The sequence below is a fragment of the Melanaphis sacchari genome, unplaced genomic scaffold, assembly GCF_002803265.2.
Source record: "Melanaphis sacchari strain LSU unplaced genomic scaffold, SCAv2.0 Contig105_pilon_pilon, whole genome shotgun sequence".
NCBI lineage: Eukaryota > Metazoa > Arthropoda > Insecta > Hemiptera > Aphididae > Melanaphis > Melanaphis sacchari.
The window spans coordinates 923,709-945,472 of record NW_020270395.1 but is presented as its reverse complement, the minus strand read 5'-3'; the positions used below and the strand labels follow the sequence as shown (position 1 = coordinate 945,472).

The 21,764-nt window shown below is 25.6% G+C and overlaps 1 protein-coding gene across 2 annotated transcripts in view; it reads right to left on the bottom strand.

Annotated features, from left to right (window-relative positions):
• The window catches only part of LOC112603314, a 63,771-nt gene that overhangs the window by 28,741 nt on the left and 13,266 nt on the right, over positions 1-21,764 (bottom strand). Inside the window, exon 1 of one of the 2 annotated variants that reach the window (XM_025351831.1) lies at positions 18,775-18,858. The exons of the other annotated variant lie outside the window; for it this stretch is intronic. Within the exon in view, the coding sequence (XP_025207616.1) occupies positions 18,775-18,858 (84 nt within the window). Of the gene's footprint in view, positions 1-18,774; positions 18,859-21,764 lie in introns of those variants that run through there. 2 annotated transcript variants of the gene reach the window in all.

Sequence of the window (21,764 nt, the reverse complement as noted above, 5' to 3'; positions counted from 1 at the left end):
AGTGTCAAATAATTATTTTAACTATTTAAAAAACCAGCAATAAAAACGCTCTGGCCAATTTTATTTTCTAAATAAATTATGAAAATTATATTAAGTTTAAATTATTAAATATAAATAGATACATATAAATTTAATGTATATGGCCGTATAGGTATTATAATAACACAAATAATATTCTCTTACCACTTTACTAGGTGAACAAAGATCAAGGTTAATAGACGTCATCAGTCATCACCGCTGGCATAAATTCTAATTAATCGTAATGTTTTTCTGAGAGGTAACTAATGTTTATTAAATATAAAGTTGAGGAATAAAACAAATTATACAATTTCACAACACACTCATTATTATTTAAAATAACTAAAACGATTTTGCATTTTATATAACTTGTTAGGTGTGTATACGAATAATATGCAGTTAAAATTGGATTTAAAGAGAAAATTAATTTAAAAAACAAAAATATTAGGTCCGACAAGAATACATAGCTCGTTTACATTTATAAATTACATGTTACAATTTATTTAACATTATATTGTATATTTTAGAATAATTATGATGCTTCTAAAACATTAAATTTAAACATGCAGTTTAGAACACATTTAATGAAATATTAAATTGTTTGTATACTAGTCGCCATTTCGCCAAGTTGTATTATAGACATCGAAAATTGCGGTCAGGTAATTTAAACAACTAATTAACCTACTTACAATTATACTAACTTAGCGTCTCCAAAGGACTTCAGTGTTAGGAATAAGATTCAGTGTCATATATATATAATACATATACAATTTTAATTTTTTAATTTAAGAAATGTGTTGAGTTCGCGTTTTTATTTTACAAATCACTTAATAAAAAATTAAAAATATTTACTAGAGGTTATTGCAAACAATAAATCTTTATATTTTGTTAAATATTGACATTTTAATACAAAAAAAATTATGAAAGTTGTAACTGATAGTAAGATACTACACCGTCTTACAAGCATGTAGCATTTAGCAATAGTAAACAATTAAAGTTCTTTATACATAAATTACAATATAAAAAATAAAATCTCGTATAGGCTCTCATTATAAATCAACTGGACACGGTGTAGGTATGTATGCGTATATATGCACGCGCTAGCGTTTATATTATAATATCTAAATAATGATTATTAGTTATAAATTCTAGAAAAAATTCACTTGAAACACTAGTTATTAAAAAAAAAAAAAACAACAAATAAATATTTTCCCAACAACATGCATAATTTACCTGGTATTTTTAATTCTAAGAATGATTGTAAACAAATTTTAATAGAATCATCAGCAAAATATTAAAATACGAAATTTTAAGCAAAATCTTACTTCAGAAATGAATTGTCATTATAAAATGATCGGCAATTAATTTAATAAAACATTAATAAATATCTAAGTATAATATAAATATACTTTTTATTTAAATTATTAGGTATTATCTAAATAATATGTCAAATTAAATTGAAACACAACTATTGTTTGTAATTTGTATCATAATATTTATTATATATCATTATATGTATAGTTACCAACGAGGTGACAGGTACCGGTATAATGTAATATTTTGAATACATTGTACAGTGTACACGAATTGTATACATTTAATATAGATTGTAAGTATGCAGAGTAACGGCATGAGTATTAATTAATGGTAATTTAATAATAATAATTTGATAATAATTAATTTATAGCATAAAATACAAATTATTTATTTTGTATTTTTCGTTTCTTTTAATTACGTCTAATATTATTATTTATTAGTATAACATGTCGTAAAATATCAACAACAGTATTACAATGTTTAAAATACTATGTTAAATAAACACGTCATACAATTTTAAGAAATATATTATACTTGAGAGGGCTTAAAACACGTCTGATAAATTCAAAATAAAAATCAATTTATATATCATCATTTTGGCGGTTTTCTAGATAATAAATAAATTTATATATTGTTATAAGTTATGACCATGGGATTTGACCATGAAGTTCATTTTTATTGTAAAAAAATCTCACACTATTCAAAACCTACCTCCTATACACCGTGCAAGTACAATCATCATGTATAAATATTATCTTCACGGTGAAGAGAATATGGTTAATAAGTTTATTTAAATATTTAATATTATAATAATATAATTATTAAACTATGCCGAACAAACAAATTGAACACAAAAAGAAATGTTTATTATTTTTTTTTAAATTAATTTAATATAATGAAAATAAAATTATAAAATAGGTATTGTAATACAAAATGTATTATGACTAGATTACTTAAACACTGACAAGTGACGAGTAATGTGTGCTGCGCTCTAGACGATGTTTTACAATACATTAAGTGTATTAAGTCCAATAGATGGCTTATACTAAATGGTATTTCCTGTTTAATTTCGATTGACGATATCTATGCAAATAACAATACCTAAGATCTAACTAAATAATTATAATTATAAACTATAACAATTCATTATTGACGATTTCAACTAATTTCAATGAATTAAAAATTATCACGATTAATTACATAAAAAAAACCAAAATAAAACAGAAAATTATCATTCAATTTTCTAACCTAATTTAAACCTAATCAAGTTGTTTTCAAAAAAAAAAAAAATAAAATAAATCTGAACTCATTGCATATAAGATGGCAAAATTTAATATTTTATTAATTTATATTAACATAAGCATTATCTATTGGGGTGCTATACAATTCTCAAGCTTTGAAGATGATCTACATGACCCATTCTATAAGGTGAGGTATTTATGTAACAATGCGTAATATTATAGGTACGTTTTTATTATACTTATAATGATTATTAAGAGTTAAGTTAGTTAAGACAATACATTTTGAAGGATTTTAGTTTTGATAACCTAATGCTAATTTTCGTGGTATCAAAATAAACTCCAATAGGTAATAGTATACAACATTGCTAACAAGTTTATTAAAGCAACGAAAGTGAGACAAAATATCTTATCTAACACAAGACTAAAATATTAATTTAAAAATTATAATTTATTTATTTTTAAGTCAAAATTTATGTATATAAAGAATAAATAGATTACCTAAATGAATTAACAGTTGTTTTGTTGAGAAAAGTTTTTATTTTTTTTATTTTTTCTGTAAGTTATATATTATTATGATTTTAAGCACCCTATGAAATTATAATACTTAATGAAGATGTAGATACACATTATGATGTTAATATCACTTGTTACCTATTAGTAAAATAGATGAATGATTAGTAAAGCTGTAAGTGCAGGGTTGCCAGATGTGGTGAATGTAATGAGAATGTCCTGTTGTTCGATTAATTCAACAACTAATTGCTAAGCCTCTAACTTATTTTCACCTAAGATAACGAACTAGAAATCAGAATGATATTACGCAAGGAAATATATTTAACCAATATCCATAAGTTACTCGTATATAATTATATTGATATATGTAGAATATATATACTTATGTATACGATTTTTGATAAATTTGGTAAAATAAAATTACGTTTCTTATAAATCAACTTCATTCAGCATTATTTTTTTCGATCATAATAATAAATTATTTTAAAGTAATAATATATACCTATATGAAACTAATACCTATTAAATTTCTACTGCAATATACTCCAACTACTGTGCATAAATATATTCTAATACTGTAATTAAAAATATGAAATGATTTAAAAAAATAATAATTGTTGTACCTATATTGCTTTTATAATGAATTTTTAATCCAAAATTGATTTCATATTATTATCTGTAAATATAAAAACTCAAGTTGTATGATTTGTTTATGGAATATTTCAAATGTAAATGTAGCTTTTATTTGTTAATTACATTTTAAATATCAAGTATGAATGTTTCTACATAATAAAATACCATTAAAAAATAAATATTCTCGTATTTTATTTTTGGTTTTAAATACAACCAGGCATCATTAATCTCAGAGGCTATAGTAGCAAAAAAAATCACGTATTAATTAACACATTAAACATATTAATATTTTTAAATAACTCAAAACTGATAAATCAAATTTTTAACAACACTTGGTTAAGATTGATATACAAATGCAAACATTTTAAAATTAAGAATAGATTTACAATCTGTGTATAAGTAAGACATTACTTTTATAAAAATAAAAATAATATAAATCATAATCGCATAGACTCTAAACAACAATAAATAATAAGCTATTTGAATTTAAATAATTCTTAACAATCGATTATTTTAAAATCTCTATAATTACAAATTAGAGTTGGTAATTTTTAATAAGTACTTCATAATACTCATAATGCTTCTAACCTAAATGTGCACAAAAAATAGCTATTATCATTGTGTAAAAATTTTGAGATTTTATAAGTATTTGCTCATTAAAAAACGTCTACTTCGAATATGTTTTTTATTTTAACTAACTAATTTATATAGTTGATATACCTAATAAACCTATTTACATTGGGTAATTATATGAATGAACGTCTATTATAGTAATATATTATAACTAGGACTCGTATAATTTGTGTAACATGAATATTAGTATACTTTAACATTATAACATATTTAATATACAAATTAAGTTATTTTGTATTCTTATTTCGTATAATTTGATACATAACTATGTATGTGTAAGTATAGAAACAATATGAATGTTGAAGAAATAAAATCGTAATAATTTTGAAATAAATTTCATTGCAAAGAGAAGACCTGTAATTTTTTAATACTCCTAAAATTGGCTACAAAATATAGGTTTAAAATTGATGTATTGACGTAGTTCTACTACACAAATTATGTAAAGCGAAAAGTCAACGTTGGCTATAACTTATAAATTATGATTTAATAATTACCATAATGTGTATTATAAATTCGTACGTGACTAAAATTAATGTTTGATACGTAGAACAATATAACATTTAAACATCTGTATTAGGTAGCATGAACTCAATTGACAGAAAATCAAAATTATAATTATATTTTTGAGTAAACGTTTTCAGAATGTATTCAATAAATATTTTTATATAATCTAGGAGTTAATTTAATAAATATTTTTATGACAAACATTATAAACATTATATAACAGTATAATAATTAACGTATAGGTAATCGCTAAAATATTTAAACTTAACTTAAAACAATTTAAATAATAATACCTATTTTTTTTTATTTTTTTTTTTTTTTTTTTGATAGTTTTGACAAATCTTGCATTACTATTTTCATACGAAATTTTGTAGTATACAAAAAATTATATGGGTGTATATTAAATAAAAAAAACTCAACTGCGCAAATACTACATGACAAATTACAACTAGTTTATTATAGCCTATAGGGGAATTTAAGCTGGGTCATTCAGAAGCTCATACTCAAGGTCCTCTGCAGCTAATCTGCTATTGTCATTTTAAATTTTTGTAGGGATCTAGGTATATACAATTTAATACCACTTCAATGTAACTTTAGATGATCACGCCAATTTATTAGACTTGTATTTGGTTATACAAATTTACGACCATATAATTGAAATAACTATTCAAGATTATTATAGTTTTTTCAAATTGAAAAGAATAAAAAGTAAACATATAAAAATAAATATGCTTTTAATATAATTTATGTATCAGTTCGTATTAAGTTGTTAGGCATTAATGATGTCTTTTGATGTAATAAATGTTTCAGTGATTATATATAACACTCAGTACAAACAAAAGAAATAAAAAATAAATATACATATTTTATTACTAATGTAGAGAATATTTTATTTACGTATAAAATAGTGCAAATATTTATAGAATTCAGAAAATTAACCAGAGTCCTATTAATAATAAAATTGGTCTCTCTCACCTCAATAGAGATGTTTAGGATTTTTGAGAGTACACGTTTTATAAAAATATAAATTGCATTTAAAATGATTATTTAAAGAATTGAAAATGTATCCTTAGGTTTAGGTGGTTTACAGACGTAAGTATATTATAACTTTAAAAGCTTTGGATAAAATTAAAGACAAATAATTAATAGGTACATAACATTAAATAAATTAGTTATAATAATCCAATAGAGTTTTATTATTTTAATTACGTTTTTTCATAATAACTTTTATATTATGATTTATAAATGACGTATATATGTAAATGTAAGCTAAATCAAATAAAATATGAAAGCAAATTAAACAAGCAATCGTATACTCTTATATAAAATAAGAACGATAATCTGTAATGGAAATCATAATTATTCAAAGATTGATAGAATAATAAGTACATCTGTAAACAGCAATACTGAATTTAATTAACCATTGACCTTATAGGAATGAATATATTTGAATGTTGAAATAAACGATAATTAATATGTGATTATCAGTACTTCTTCTATCTAGGCATTGGACGAATAATCTAATGCTCAGATGCCCAAGCTTATCTTAAAAAAAATATCCGATTTCAAAATGGTACAAATAAAAATACAACTAAACTTAAGATGAAAAATATGTTAAATAATTAATTGGTATACATATATATTTTTGTGTTTCAATAGAAAAACAGTTACATATTAGTTAAAATGAAATTTGTTCCTACCTATAATAATATTTCTTATGCTGTAAATCAATTTTCGTATTAATTTATACATGAAAATAAAACAAAAAATAAAAAATTTTTATTTTAAAATTTATATATACTATAAATAAAATTTTAATATTTTTGTTGCAAATTTATAGCTTAACAAATAATATGTATTTATTAATTACAAATATTAAGTTAGTTTCTAAATATATTAGTTTATTATTTTTCCAAATATTAATAATAATTTTTAAAATCCATACTTACTATTTAATCATACTACATAGAGCAATTCTTTGATAAACAAACATTCATTAATTCAAAATCTATTAAAGTATTTAAAAATATTTTTTTATACAATTTCTAGTCGAAATAAAACAACATTTTTTAATATTTTTTTATTGTTAAAAAAATATTCTGCTTTAGAATATAAAATTAACAATCTATGTCGTCATTCAATAAAGTAAAAAAAATATAGATCCTTTTTTTTAGATTTTAAGTTATAATAGCAAAGATTATTACTTATTAGCCTTAAGTCAGTTTTTACTGTGTGGGAGGGTACGGTTTGGAACACGTGTAATGTATATATGTAGCGAGGATTTGTGACTAAAAGCCCGGGTGGTCACCCATCCGGAAGCTAGGAGCACCGGCCTATGCTTGACCTCAGAAAACGTTAATGATATTCCATTCCAATCACTGGGCTACACCAGGCCAATATAAAAATTATAAAGATAAAAAATATTGAAATATATATATTTCTTTTTTAAAAAACTTGTAGTTTTATTTTGACTGAAAGTTATGTAAAATAAAATAATTTTAAAAACTTTAATAGATTTTGAAATAATGAATGTTCAATGATAAAAGAATCATCTAAGGTATTAGTTACTTTTAACATTATATAATTTTATTTTAATATTAAATAATTGTTCATATCTGTTCTATTTTATTTCTTTTACTATCTACTGAATTACAAATTAAAATGTTTTGATTCAATAATTATATGTAGCTTCTAAATAAATTGATATGTGTAAATGCATTATAATTAAATAATTTATTATATACTTAACCTAAAATTTTACAACTGTAGGAAATTTGCTAAGAATTTAAAATGTATTGGTTTTTTTTTTTTTATTGAATTTTTGAAGTAATACAAATTAAATATTAAGTTCATAATTATGTACTGATTAGTGAGCTCAGTATTGATCATTGTATAAAATTAATAATAACCTATTTACAGTAACAGTACCTATTTATATAAACTCGAAAAATATTCTAAGAAATTTTGCGGGGACACTAACAAATATGCAGTAGATACTATTGCAGTATCTATTACATAAAATATAATTAACAAATTATAATAAATTGTTTCATAATATTGACATTAATAAATGCAAAATATTGTATAATAATATAATAGTGAATAGGTAGAAAAAAATAAATTATATTAAATTTGATTACAAAATTAGGTATTAACTTGTCTTGATTAATATTGTTAAATTAGCGTAAGCTATAATATGGTTAATTCACTTCAACATACAACATAAAATAAATTTAATTTTTACTGTTATTATGATCTATTAAACTATAGTAATAAATAATAATAATCTAATCATGATTATATTCAGACATTATTAGATACGTGCTATTATTCCGTAATTTAGAAAATTAATACAAAACCTAGAGATGTTTATTGTATAAATTTAGGGATCACTAGGTCTAATTTATAACTTCTACTCCTCAATCCTCTTCATAATATTTAAAAAACTTTATATAATATTAACTTGATAAGATTCAACTTTTATTAAAAAATGTATTTACTAATGTAAAAATAAGAGGTATTATAGGTATTAAATTCATAAATAATACCAATAATGCTATAATATATAACACATAGATACCTATGTCATATTAATTATTGTTATTATTATTATTATTATATACCTTTTAATTTATGCTAGTGTTAACACATTTTTAACAATACTCTAGATATTTTCATTATTAATGTAAAACTTCATTTAATCAATAAAAATTATAAAAATTATTGAACATTAATCATTGTTTTAAACTGGCGCGAGTTAGTAAGTTGTGAAAAGGCCAAGATTCAATTAGTACTTTGAAATTAAAATAGTTTGAAAAATTAATTTTAAACGTACCTATTTAATTGGAAATATAATATACTTGCCAAAAAAATGTACAGACCAAGAAAGAAAGTAAACAGCAATAATTTATACCCATAGCTAATATTGACACTTTTTCGAAGGACAATAAATTAAAGTAGTTTATATAAAGATATTAATTCCTTCATACTACCTACTTTTTTAAATGTTTATCCAATAATGTATTTATCTATTTTTAAACTCTCCACGATAACACTCGCAACTCATATTATTATAATAATAAAATTATTAAAATCATATTATGTATAGAGAGTATAAAATAATATGAAAACCATATTCTAATATACCTACTATTATAAGTTAAAAATCGATAGATTGCTTAACCTTACTTAATATTATTAGGTTAAATGTCAATAACTTATCCATTGTACCATAAACATAGGAGTCAGCTGATACAATACTGATGTTTTTAAGTTGCAAAATCTTTACTCTTATTCTTTTTTTTCATACAATAAGACTTGCGTTATTTATATCTAAAAATGATATGCACAATGAACATATTTGTCTTAATTAATGCAATGGAGCAATGAATTAAGTTAGTAACTTAATATGATATAAATATTAAGTGGAGTTTAATTTGGCACACGGTAAAAAAAGAGTTAGGTCAAATGTTGAGATTTTGTTGTATTTTAATTCTAATATATAAAATCTATTTGTTCGAAAAAAAATATTAGTTAAATACTTTTCTTCTTCAAAATATATAATTCTAGATATTTAAAAATTATTCGTTTTAATACCATTTATATACAATCACAAATATCATATAATTAATACTTAGATTTCATTAGTGGTAGATACACCTGATACATACGCTATGTCGACAGATGTATTTTTATAGTTTATTATTGTTTGGATTTATAACAAAGGTAAACGCATCTTTAGTTAGTATATTTTGAATATGATAATTGATAAAGGCCATTGTAACGTTACTACTTGGATTCATAAAACTTAGTCGTAATCGATAATATCAAGTAGGTATGCATTGTGCGTTTGTACGTCTTAGTGGTTGATAAACACTGTTGAATAAAATAGATCGATTATTAATGTATAAAGCACTGCTGTGGCTTCTAAACATTCGATTATGTTATATATGGGTATTATGGATTTGGTTTTATACACGTATACATTTAGTATATTATGTATCAATGGCGCAACTAGTCAAAACGGGAATCCATGGGAAGCTCAGTGTCACTTTTAATAAAAGGGACCCAAATTTATTTTTTTTTATTCTTTTTACAATTAGCCTGGTAAATAATATTTAGAATCTATAAATTTGGATATAAATTATCGATTAATGAAATTTTAACATATTTCATGATATCAAATAAGTATAAAATTTTCAAATTAAAAAATAAATAAAGTACCTACCTAAATGTTTAGTTTCAAGTTTTTATTAATATATCTCCACGGTATTTGAATATCAAGAACATAATATTTAATTAATTCTTACCATACTTCCAAGTACCATAAGGCAAGAAGCTAACAAATAAAATTTTTTTTTATCTTTTTAAATTTGAACCAATGACTAACTTAAGTTGAGAATCAACACCTTCGGTAATTACTAATTATTAATTACTATTCATTTAAAAATATCTATCATACGTAATGTGCTTATTATTTAACAAATAATGTGTAAAGATTTAAAAGTACATTTTTATTTACTTATTTAATTATTTTAATACCTATATATTTCATATTGAAATAGGGGATCTATATTATATATATTAAAATATACATTACCTACACAGTGTTATAGGGATAAATTTGTTAATGGACGTGAAACATAATATTTTATGACATGTTAAAATGATTAGGTATAAATACAAATGAAATATGTTGTGTATTAAACGTTTTGATGGGTTGAGAAAGAGCCCTATTACGATTTAATTTTGAAAACTATACGAACCAAGATGCGGTAAATTCTATAGGTAATATAGTTACTCGATCATCTTAATCTATATGTATAGAAAACATAGTATTATATATGTATCATGAAATACCGTTGAAAATCCCGAACAGTGAAATGTATGTACCTATACACCTTACATACAAGGGTGGAGTCCCAGAAATTCAATTTCCTGGGGTGCCAAATGTCACGTTTATATCCTGTAGTAGGAAATCAATACGGTCCGTTTATTTGATGAAAGTTACAGTGGCTACTTTTCGTAAAGCATTTAAAAAAAAATATGTTCATTTTCGAATTTACGTGTTGCTGCATATTATATAAGCATGGTTTATATGTTGTATTATATGTGTGTATAGACGTCATATTGTGTAAATCATAAATGGACTATCATTATTTTAATATTATATAGCACACTACGTTAAAAATCAAAACATTTGAGTCGGAAGAGATCTACACACTGCATGATAACTTAATAAATGATAACCTTTTTAAAGTGTATTCACAACATCAATAATAAGTCCCTATTATACACGATTTACACGTATCATACTTGCTATGGACTTTATTAATATTATAATAATATATTGTACATTTACAGTAACATATTATATTACATCATCACTATACCAGCTGAACCCGCATAGAAAAACTATGATAAGTTTTTTTTTTTTGTATGGAAAATTAAAATTATTTTTAACTCCAAGAATATATAACGTTAATCTTAAATAACTTAACAAGATTAATATTTTAACTAAAATGCTAATATTTATAAATTAAATAATAATAACAAAATAAACTATAATTAGATACCTATTTACAAAAAAAAAAAAATCGTATTGATATTTAAAAAATTATTTTTATACAGTTAAAATAATACAAGGATTACTATACGTCACGGAAACCCAGAATTGTTATTGGTTTTCGACTTTGTGTACCTAAAAATATTTTCGGGATGTCTTTATGTCCAGGCTTTTAAAAAAAACTAAAATAGTTTAACAGACTGAAAAAATAAAATTGGTAGTGAAAAATGGCAATTTTTATTTAGTTTGTCAATACATTATGAACAATACTTTGAACTTTTAAAGCTAACTCAATATGTTTTTACAATACAAGCACTAAACGCTAATGTCGAACGTGTTATTTCTTTAATAGAAAAAACAATGAATAACTGACGAACGAAATCGTATTCAGCTCGATACCGTGGAAAGCATTTTAATTTATGCAAGTACAATTTATTACAAGAAACTTATCCTGAATTTTATGATTATGTTAAAACTCAGCCATTTCTTCTTCCATTGGTTAAATCTTCTAGTAAATATAAACGGTATGACAAAAAAAAAAAAAGGAGACTAAAAAGCCCAGACATAGAACAAGCAAATAAATATTAAATACCTATATAATTTTATGCTCAATAATAACCTTTTTGGTAAATACAATTTTTAATAAATAAAGTGTATAAAATAGTGTATCATTTGTGTTGCTCTTTTTCCCGGATTTACTTTAAGAAAATATGGCAACCCTAAATAAAACAATAGATTTAGTGCAGATCTGTAGGTACTAAAGCTACTAAAGGTACTTAAAGTTTAACTGTACCAATGTCCTGTATTATATATATTTTTTCAATTTTTTGTATTCAATATGAATTATGAACCGAATAAAGTAATTAAATTTGGCTTGAATAAACAACAACAACAATAATAATACCTACCTAATATAACTAAAACTATTTCAAAATAATTATAATATATTTGGCATGTTGTAAGTAAACAAATAAATAAAATAATGATAATGTTATACCGTTATACGTATAACAATCGTTAAGAAACAATATTATTCAATATTAACAAAATAAAAATATTAATAGTTCTTATGTATTATTTATTACTCATAATAATAAATATTTTTTCATTATCTTAAATTAATATTTTTTCTATTTTAAAATTTCCATAAAAAAAAAAAAAACACCAAAAATGTATATTAATACTCTTACGCTAAACAAAAAGGTTCTACCTTAGTGAAGAGTAAATCTAGACTCTTAAAATATTATTTTTAATTGTTATTATAATTTAATTCTGCTGTTCTAACAATAAAATTATGATTATTATTTATGGTTACAGTTACTATAATAAAATTATAACCATACCATAGCATACTATATACCATAATAACATACCAATATGGACATTTGTCAAGTATATAAATGTAAACCTAATAGTTATCCAAAATTATAGAAAATTTTTTGTAATTGTTTTTCAATCACTTAAGTCATTTAATAAGTATAAAACAGAAATCTGTGAATTTTTTATTTTTTAAATGTATTTGGAATTGACAACAAGTCGAATATAACATTTAATTAATTTTAACACACATTGTTGCCCTAATTAAAGTAAAAAACGTTTTGGCAGCATTAATAGACATAAATAAACTAGTTTAGTTTTAACCTCACGGACGCTATAAAAATAATTTTTCTTATCCATACGATTATTTAAAATTAGTTTCTTAGTATTCATTATTCAACAAAAGAAAAAAAATGAGAAACTCGTTTTTGCTTTAACTTATTAAGTTTTGAGTGTATTTCATCAGTCATCATTGCATTAGGATATCATAGTAAATTTGTTAAACTTGAAATCAATACGATTATAAATGAAAATCTGATTCTGAATAAGTAGTCGGATGACTTTGGAAGCATCTATTTTTAGTAACAGTTTAATTTAATATACAATATTTATATCATTGTTCATAATTTCTTTATTGAGTGGATTGAATTAATGTTTGACAAAAATATCGAACATCATTTAAATCAATACCGACCTACTCACCTACCGAATAATGGTGAAAATAAGTTCGTGGTATAAATAGCTTAAAATCAAGAGCAAATTGATAATTTAAATATTTTTAAAATTACTTTGTGTATAAAAATGTAAATAAAAATGATAGCAGAAAGTTTCAAATTTCTACGGTTGACATATTTTAAATTTAAACTGTCATAAAAAGGGTAGGTAAGTTTTCAATATTTTAAAATTATTATTAAAATGTTGACGAAAAATGCATTTAATCTTTAATTCCCTAGTTTTCTAAGGTTATTAGTTAGTATTTCTTAATAATTAATAAATTTGCTGGAATTTTTATCATTATATTTTATATGATCTTCCAGAATAAAAATTTGATGTATTTTTCAACCAAAATATTCACTTAAAAAGGAAAATTTGAAGCAAGTTGATATTAACATAATATTATTAAGCCAATACAGCGGAGTGCCGAAGTAAGCTTTTTGAGGCGATTTCCTCAAGACCAAAATGGAATAGGTGGGTTGGTAGGTGAGTACTGGTCACTAGGTAATCGATTTAGTACGATAAAAAATATTTAATGATAATATTTATATTATTAAGTAAAAATAATATATTGACTAAACTACAAGTCTAAAATAAAATAAATATTGTGGATACGCATATTTAATTGTTATATAAACTTATAGTTTTTAAAACAAACGATTCTTCACCTAATATAAATAACTTTCATTAGGTTACTAAAAATCGTAGAGACTACTTTAAAGCAAGTGACAGGTATGTATCCCTACCCATTAATAACTCCTGGAAAGAAATTCCTAACTATTCAAACTCAGAAGTTGTTACAGTATCAATACCACTCGAAACAGTCGAAACTAAAACCACCCTCTGCAACATCTACATACCTAACCCAGTAAAACTTCACACTCAAATAATTAGAATTTTAGAAAATATCATCAAACAGTTACTACGGCCTTTCGTCATCATTGGAGATTTTAATAGCCACAGCACAATATAGAGATCATATTAAACTAAAAAAAAAATAAAAAATTACTAGATTAAGACAACATTATAATTTTTAATAATAATGAACAAACAAGAATAGACCCAAGTAATAAAACAATAGGACACTCAAAACTACATAAAAAAAACCATAAGTCCCATGGTAGAACAATGAAATCAAACAATACTTGTACATATCTTTGAAAAATAAAGCGCTTAAAAAAACTAGATCACTCGAGGACCATATAAAATTAAAAGAGTTTAAAGTAAAAACAAAATTCTGGTAAAAATTAGCAAAACCGTGTCATGGCGCAATTTCATCGCCAACATCGAAGCTCAGGTTGACTCTCGCCTAATGTGGAACAAAATCCGTTCACTATAAGGACGAAAAACATATAATAATAATATCCGCCTAACTATCATTTCATCTTTAAACACTGACTCCTCTTCAATTACACACCGCCTTAAAGAATATTTTTAAAAAAACTCAAATAATACAATATACAACGAAGAATAAAAAACAGACGTCTATTTCATCTTCGATATTCCCAACAGACGTTCACCAATCTTACTAAAACAGTCTAATTAAAACCAACTAATGAAGTTCATCATGCCTTTGAAAAAATGTTCCAGCAAAAATACCGACCCCAACAATATTCCGTGTATTATAGTTTCATTCTAAACTTTTCTAATAATACATTTCAATTATCCTAAAAATATATAATAATATCTGAAATAATAATGTTTTTGGAAGAACAGTATTTCTATACCCATTTACAAACCGTAAAAAATAAATCTTCACAGGAAAGATACTGTCCGATTTCTCTGCTAAATACTTTGTGTAAATTTTTAGAAAAATTATTAGTAAACATATGCCTATATATGTTTTTTTGAAAAGCTTAATTATTTTAAACTTGAACAATGTAAATTACGTAAAAATAAAGGTACCTACATAAAACTATCAAACAATCTATATCTAAGTGTTTCCGCAGGTTAACGGAGTTCCACAGAGATCAACGATCATGGTTAAATAATAACTATGATAATATATTTTAAAAAATCTAGACAAGTCTCTTAAAAGACTCAAAGAATTTTTTTTTTAGAAAATTTTATATTAAGTATAGATAACACAAAAGTTATGAAATGAAATTACACCTTATAAAAAATAAGAAAAAAACGTAACGATTGCCAATTAATATTGAAGAAGCATACGTAAACACAGTACTATGGTAGCAGTAGCCGGAACTCCCAAAGCAAGTGGTCGCAAGAGCATAGGCACCAATTGACAGTCAGTGAGAGAAAGCTTAACTATTATTATTATTTTTTTAAACAGTAATAACTAATTACAGGTATGATCTCATTTTTTCAATATATATGTTAATTTTTAGGCGTATAAAACTTATCATGCAAAAATATGTCACAATTTATTCGCTGGTAATATGATATAAAGTCAATAAAAACGATATTAAAGAAAAAGATGTCCTAATTTAAGTTGTATTTTTATTTTGGTGTACCTTGTATACCTAGTTAGTTGAAATTATATTACATATATTGTGTACTTGTAATATATTATGAACATTATTTAATAAAATGGCAAATATATCATGGTACTATGCAATTAGCAGGAATGGATGGCTTGGAGGTCTTAGTCTCTCATAAGCTACCTCCTAAAATGTATTGCAAAAGTATAAAAATTTTGGACTTTCATAAACAATCTGCAAAAAATATACTATAGAAATTATATATTATGATAAATATTTTTCTAAATTTTATATTTTAATATTTTATATAAAAGTTAATAATAGAAGTTAGAAAATAGAAAACAAGCTGTCAAGTAATTTGTTTTTTTGTCTTTTGAATGATAATTATTGTTGTTGAAAGTTCATTAAGTATTTTTATTTGAAATACATTCTTATAAAAACAAAAGTCTAAATACCTTAAATTTAAATTTAAATTAATAAGATTTTGAAATACTAAAAATTCAGATTATCGAATTAATTATTATTTTAATGGCCCATATGGGGCTGCAGTGGCAATAAAAAAACGCGATAATGATTTATTTATATAATATTATAAATATGTAACGTTGTAAACTTGTAACTTTTAACCAATATTAGTTATTTTCTAATAATTTATAGACCACGTCCTGCGCTTTATTATACGAGTATTATTTACTATTTTAATACTGAGTGATTTAAGTGTAAAACAGTTAATTTGTATATAATAATACCAATTATTAAAACAATATGTTGACTGTTTTTAATGTAAAAAAGTAATATACGCATTATAAAAATGATAAAGACTGTACTAATACGGCCATTTAAGAAATAACTCTGCGATCAGTGAAACTTTGAATACATTATACAACCATTATTAATAATGAGATTACCATTATCGATGATTTAAGAGAACTATAACAAATTCAGAATTTGTTCAACCTATAATTCAAAATTAAAATACTCAAGTCTTAAAAATAATTTTAAATAAAGTAACAATATTTCATATATTTAACACTTTTATTTAAAAAAATAATTTAGTTTCCTTTTTCCAAGTTTAAAGAGTAGAAACGTAGTTTTGATAAAAAAAAAAAAGAATGAGTAGAACACAGTATTTAATACTTATACCTATATCTATTTAGAAATGCCAAGATTCTGTTTAGCATGTCGTATTTTTTAAAATAGGCTTAGTAGAATCTTTATTTATATCAGCGGGCTAAATAAATTAGAAAAAATAAAACACCTATTTTATAGAATTTTATTATTCAAACATACTGCCGTAATTATTTAAATGAACCTAATTGCACAGTTAAGTGGATCTAGAGACGTGAAAAGAAATTAACAAAATTAAAAAAATATAGTGGAACTAAATTTTGTTTAACATCTATTGCTCAATGGATTGCACAAAAAATTGGAAAATAATACGGTAATATTCATACTCAATTGATGACAAATAATAAATTATTGGTTGCATTTAATAGAAAATATGTTAGAGCATTAATACATTTTCAAAATCTTTAAGGATTATGGTTTTAAAATAGAATATTAAGTATTTAAGATTGTTTAAGTCTGGTTTTTTTTCTTATACCTATCTTATGTAGTTATACATATATTAAGTAACGTTTTGTGTATATTGTAAAATATCATAGGTAACTTCTAGTGTGAAAAAATAATAGGGTAATTATTTTATTTTAAAAATTTGATTCAATACAATTATTTGAATGTTAAATTAAAAATTTGTTTGGAACTATTTAAATGGTGGAGATACAACTTGATTCATAAGAAAAATCGTAGCCTTCCCCAACTTTTTCAATGAATTTCCGCTTATGATACTTTGTAAAAGAATATTTGTTTTTGTTTTCAAAAGTTATAAGTTATACGAAAACGTATTATTAGGGAAGATATGACGTTATTACCTTAATCTAAATTTATCAAACTCTAACCCCCCTCCAATAAAAAATAAAAAGTTATTTAATTAATTTAACTCTAGTACATAGTTATGTAAAAAAACGCTCTAAAAATTCTAAAAACACTGTTATATTTTAAACTTGCAAGTTACTTTATATGATATAATTATTGTGTAATCGCTTAAAAATACGAACTCCAATATATAGGAGACTTGCGATAACGATGGCGTTTTCAGTGCGTAATCATCAAAACAACATGAAATAGATAAGAATGTTGCACGGGAAACCTTTCAATATTAAAAATAGTTTTGATAAGCTGCGATTAATCGTTCTCAAAGGCATAACCAACCGAGTGAAAACCGCCGGCGAACGTCAGAGAAAACGGTCCCGTCACAGAAATGCAAAATCACCTTCGGCAAGACCGAAGCTCAAGACGACGAAGGAGCGGTACAGCGTACGTACTTCCATCGCCACACCTAACCAAGGGACGAGAATAATGCACGGAGATGTGCGTCGTCCAAGTAAACAGCCGCCGGCAAGGCGCACGTGTGTATCACGCGCCCCCGCCGTAGGCTATAAAGTCGTGAGGGGGGCGCACGCGCGCCGAGAAAACCGCCACCGGGGGGTTTCGGATTTCAGCGTGCACGATGCGGCAACGTCGCCAGGAGAACGATGACGATTCCCGTATACGGCGGTAACCAAGGTAACGGGATCGGGCACGCCGCCGCCGTACACACGCGCAACAGCCATAGAGCGCTTACACACATGTCTGATACTCGGATGTCAGTGTACAAGCGCGCATACGCGCAAACGCGCGTGCGCACGCCAACGCCGTCGTCGTCGTCGTCTTGGGATGTTATTATTGTTATTATTATTTTGGACGACGACGACATAAATAATAATAACATCAAATGCAAGTAAATCCGACGAAGTCGACGTCCGCAAATCTTTTGAAAGCTTACCTCGGAAACGTGTCTGGCTCTGGCCCAATGTCCGCGGTTAGTGTAGTTCTCTTTTGTCACGAAATAGTCCATAAAATTGTTCATTTTCTCGTCGACTGCACTCCGCGTGAGCCGTAAACGGTCTACGTCCGAACCTGTGGCCGCAGTTGTATTTTATTCGACGACAGTAGCTAATTACGGCGAGAGTATAATTTAGAGATGGACGCAGTCTCCTGCACGCACGACGTGCAGGTCGTTTCAACAACAACAACAACAGTAAACACAGTTACCACGTTGTCGCTGCTGCACCACGATGACGGCGCGATCGCGCTGAGAACCAGAAAGACATAATGTGTTGTACTGTCAGAACTGTTTCAATATAAAGTTTAAAATATTAATCGTACGTATAAAATTATAAAGTCGTAATCCGAACGCGAGTCCGTCGTTATTTTTTTTTTTTTTTAAAAAGCACCATTTACTTTAAAAATGGAAATAAATAAAGATATATTATTATAAAGTTGTCGTTACCGGCGTACGTTTCGTTATAACATCAATATTATCTCGGCGGAATACGAAAAAATACGGTTTACCGTTTGACGAACGACGATCGCTTGCAGAGTATTAAAAAATTAAAAAAATATATATTATTATATTAGGTATATATTGAACTATTTTAAATATAACCGATCCGGGCAAACGAACGTCCGACACTCACTGAGTGACCGGTGTCCGACGCGGCCGCCGCCGTCGTGTGTTATCTCGGAAGTGGTATAATGTGTAATAGTAGTGCGTGGCGTGGTGCGGTGCTAGTGCGCGACGCGCCGCCGCCGCCAGTGGCGCGGTGCCTTCTTCAGCGGCCACCAGTCACCACACGTAGTACCCAAATTATGGTTGATTGCACTTACGCACAATAAAATAATATGAAAAAACGTTGTACACTCATTGCAATAAAATTTACATTTATGTATTATACTCTTGTAGGCCCAATGAACGTTTTAGATATTTTAAGAAAACTGTTTAAATCGACACCAGTCTTCGCTTAAATAAGCATTTTACAGATAGGCACATTACAGAACCATCGCCAATTAAATTAAATATTAACGCAACAATAAGTCGTATTAGTATTCTACATGATTTTACATAATACAGTACAGACCAGCTATTGACAAAAATTAATAAGACTAAGAACGTTTTCAGTTACGTACAGGCGTACAGTGGTACTCGCGATACTTCCAGCTTTATTACTATGATACCAGGTATTCAGTATATATCGGTACAGGTGCTGGTCTAATAGATAATAAATTTACGCTGTAAACCTTCAGCTACATTGGTACACATTGGTAAAATATACAAAAAAAACAGTATTGTTTTTTTCAAATTAATCTTAAGCTAGAACTTAACGTTGTTGATGCTCCTCCCAACTTTCCGTTATTTGAATCACCTACTGATTCGGTATGGAGCGTAGATGATAAAATAGCGGCCAATAGACAAGCTTTATTTAGCCCACATATAAGACATTTTTTTAAATTACTTATTTTATTTTTTTATAAACTAAATTAAATTTTCATAAATATTTTCATTTGATTTTTAGTTTTGCTTTGACTTTCTTTAGTTAGGCGTATGTAAGTGCATTACATTTTTATGGCCCTCAAAATTTAGTAAAAATATTAGTAGATAATTCTTGATATAAGATAGTATAGAATAAAACCATAAAATCCAAAACTGATATCGTGTAGTATCGCTACATAGTACATGTGCGGTGGGTCCACTCAATTCACAAAATGCCGGTGTTATTATTATAGCAAGATGCTTAACATTAATATTTAATATATTATAATTATTACCTTATTAGTATTATTAGTAACATACATAATATTGCGTAAGTTATAGTAGGTAGGTAGTATCCGATTGTTGATTTATAAGATATATATCTACTAAACAGATTACTGATTATAAGGAGTTTGAATACCTAATATATATAAAATATTATTTGTATTACGCACGCAGTGTTCTATAAATTATGATAATATATTATTATTAAAGTTAGTTTATTCTGTTTACCAGGTAAGTAAAATATTTTTTTATAAAATTATAACCGAATTCAAATAATCGTTACGATTGGTATACGTACGCCCAATATATTATTAAAATAATGCATAGGAGGACGGCAGTGCTATTATTATTATTATACATAAACCTAGGTACGAATTTACAACCCAAACGAGTGTGTATATCGCTTATTATATTCACGGCCGCTATTATATAGTGCGCGCATTCATTTAATATTAGATATTCTCGTTCCGACTTCAGCTGTCAACGGGGTCAAACTCCTATAATATAAGATACATATCTATAGACGTTGGCGTGTTTTCGCAGCATCATATTATTATATGCAAATGGCGGCCACGGTGTTTGTTTTAGTTTTATTGAGTTTTTTTTTTTTTTTGCCACCTCCAACCAAAATATTATTATATTATTATTTATTATTGTTTTTGTTTATGCTCGGCCTTGTTCGGATCGATAACATATTCATGGTTAATCTGAGGAGAGGATACAAAGCGATCCTCATGTTCGCGAAGTTACTTTGTTATACCTAGTGCGATTTACCAAGCATGCTCGGTTACGTACGAGTTGATTCCCAGGTACCTGTTTACCTGTATCAATATCGTTGAGTTGATTCCCAAATAATTTTTTATTTTTTCCAATATTTATTCAAATATTCAGCCTATTAACGTAACCCAAGAAACACTACGAGGAAGTTAGCTGATAAGTTTTTCAAAAATGTTGTTCTTTATAGTTTTTTCATATTTTTATTTATTAATTATTTATTAAACAAATAATAATAATTTGGTAAAAATGTATTACACATTGTTTTTAAAAATTGATATCTGATAATAAGATTACCAGTATATCGTGACATCACTTCTCTTAAAAAAAATTGTTTTTTCTTAGTTTTTCTTAGATTTCTTAGTCCCATTGCTCTTGAATTTTACATTGATGTACAACAATAG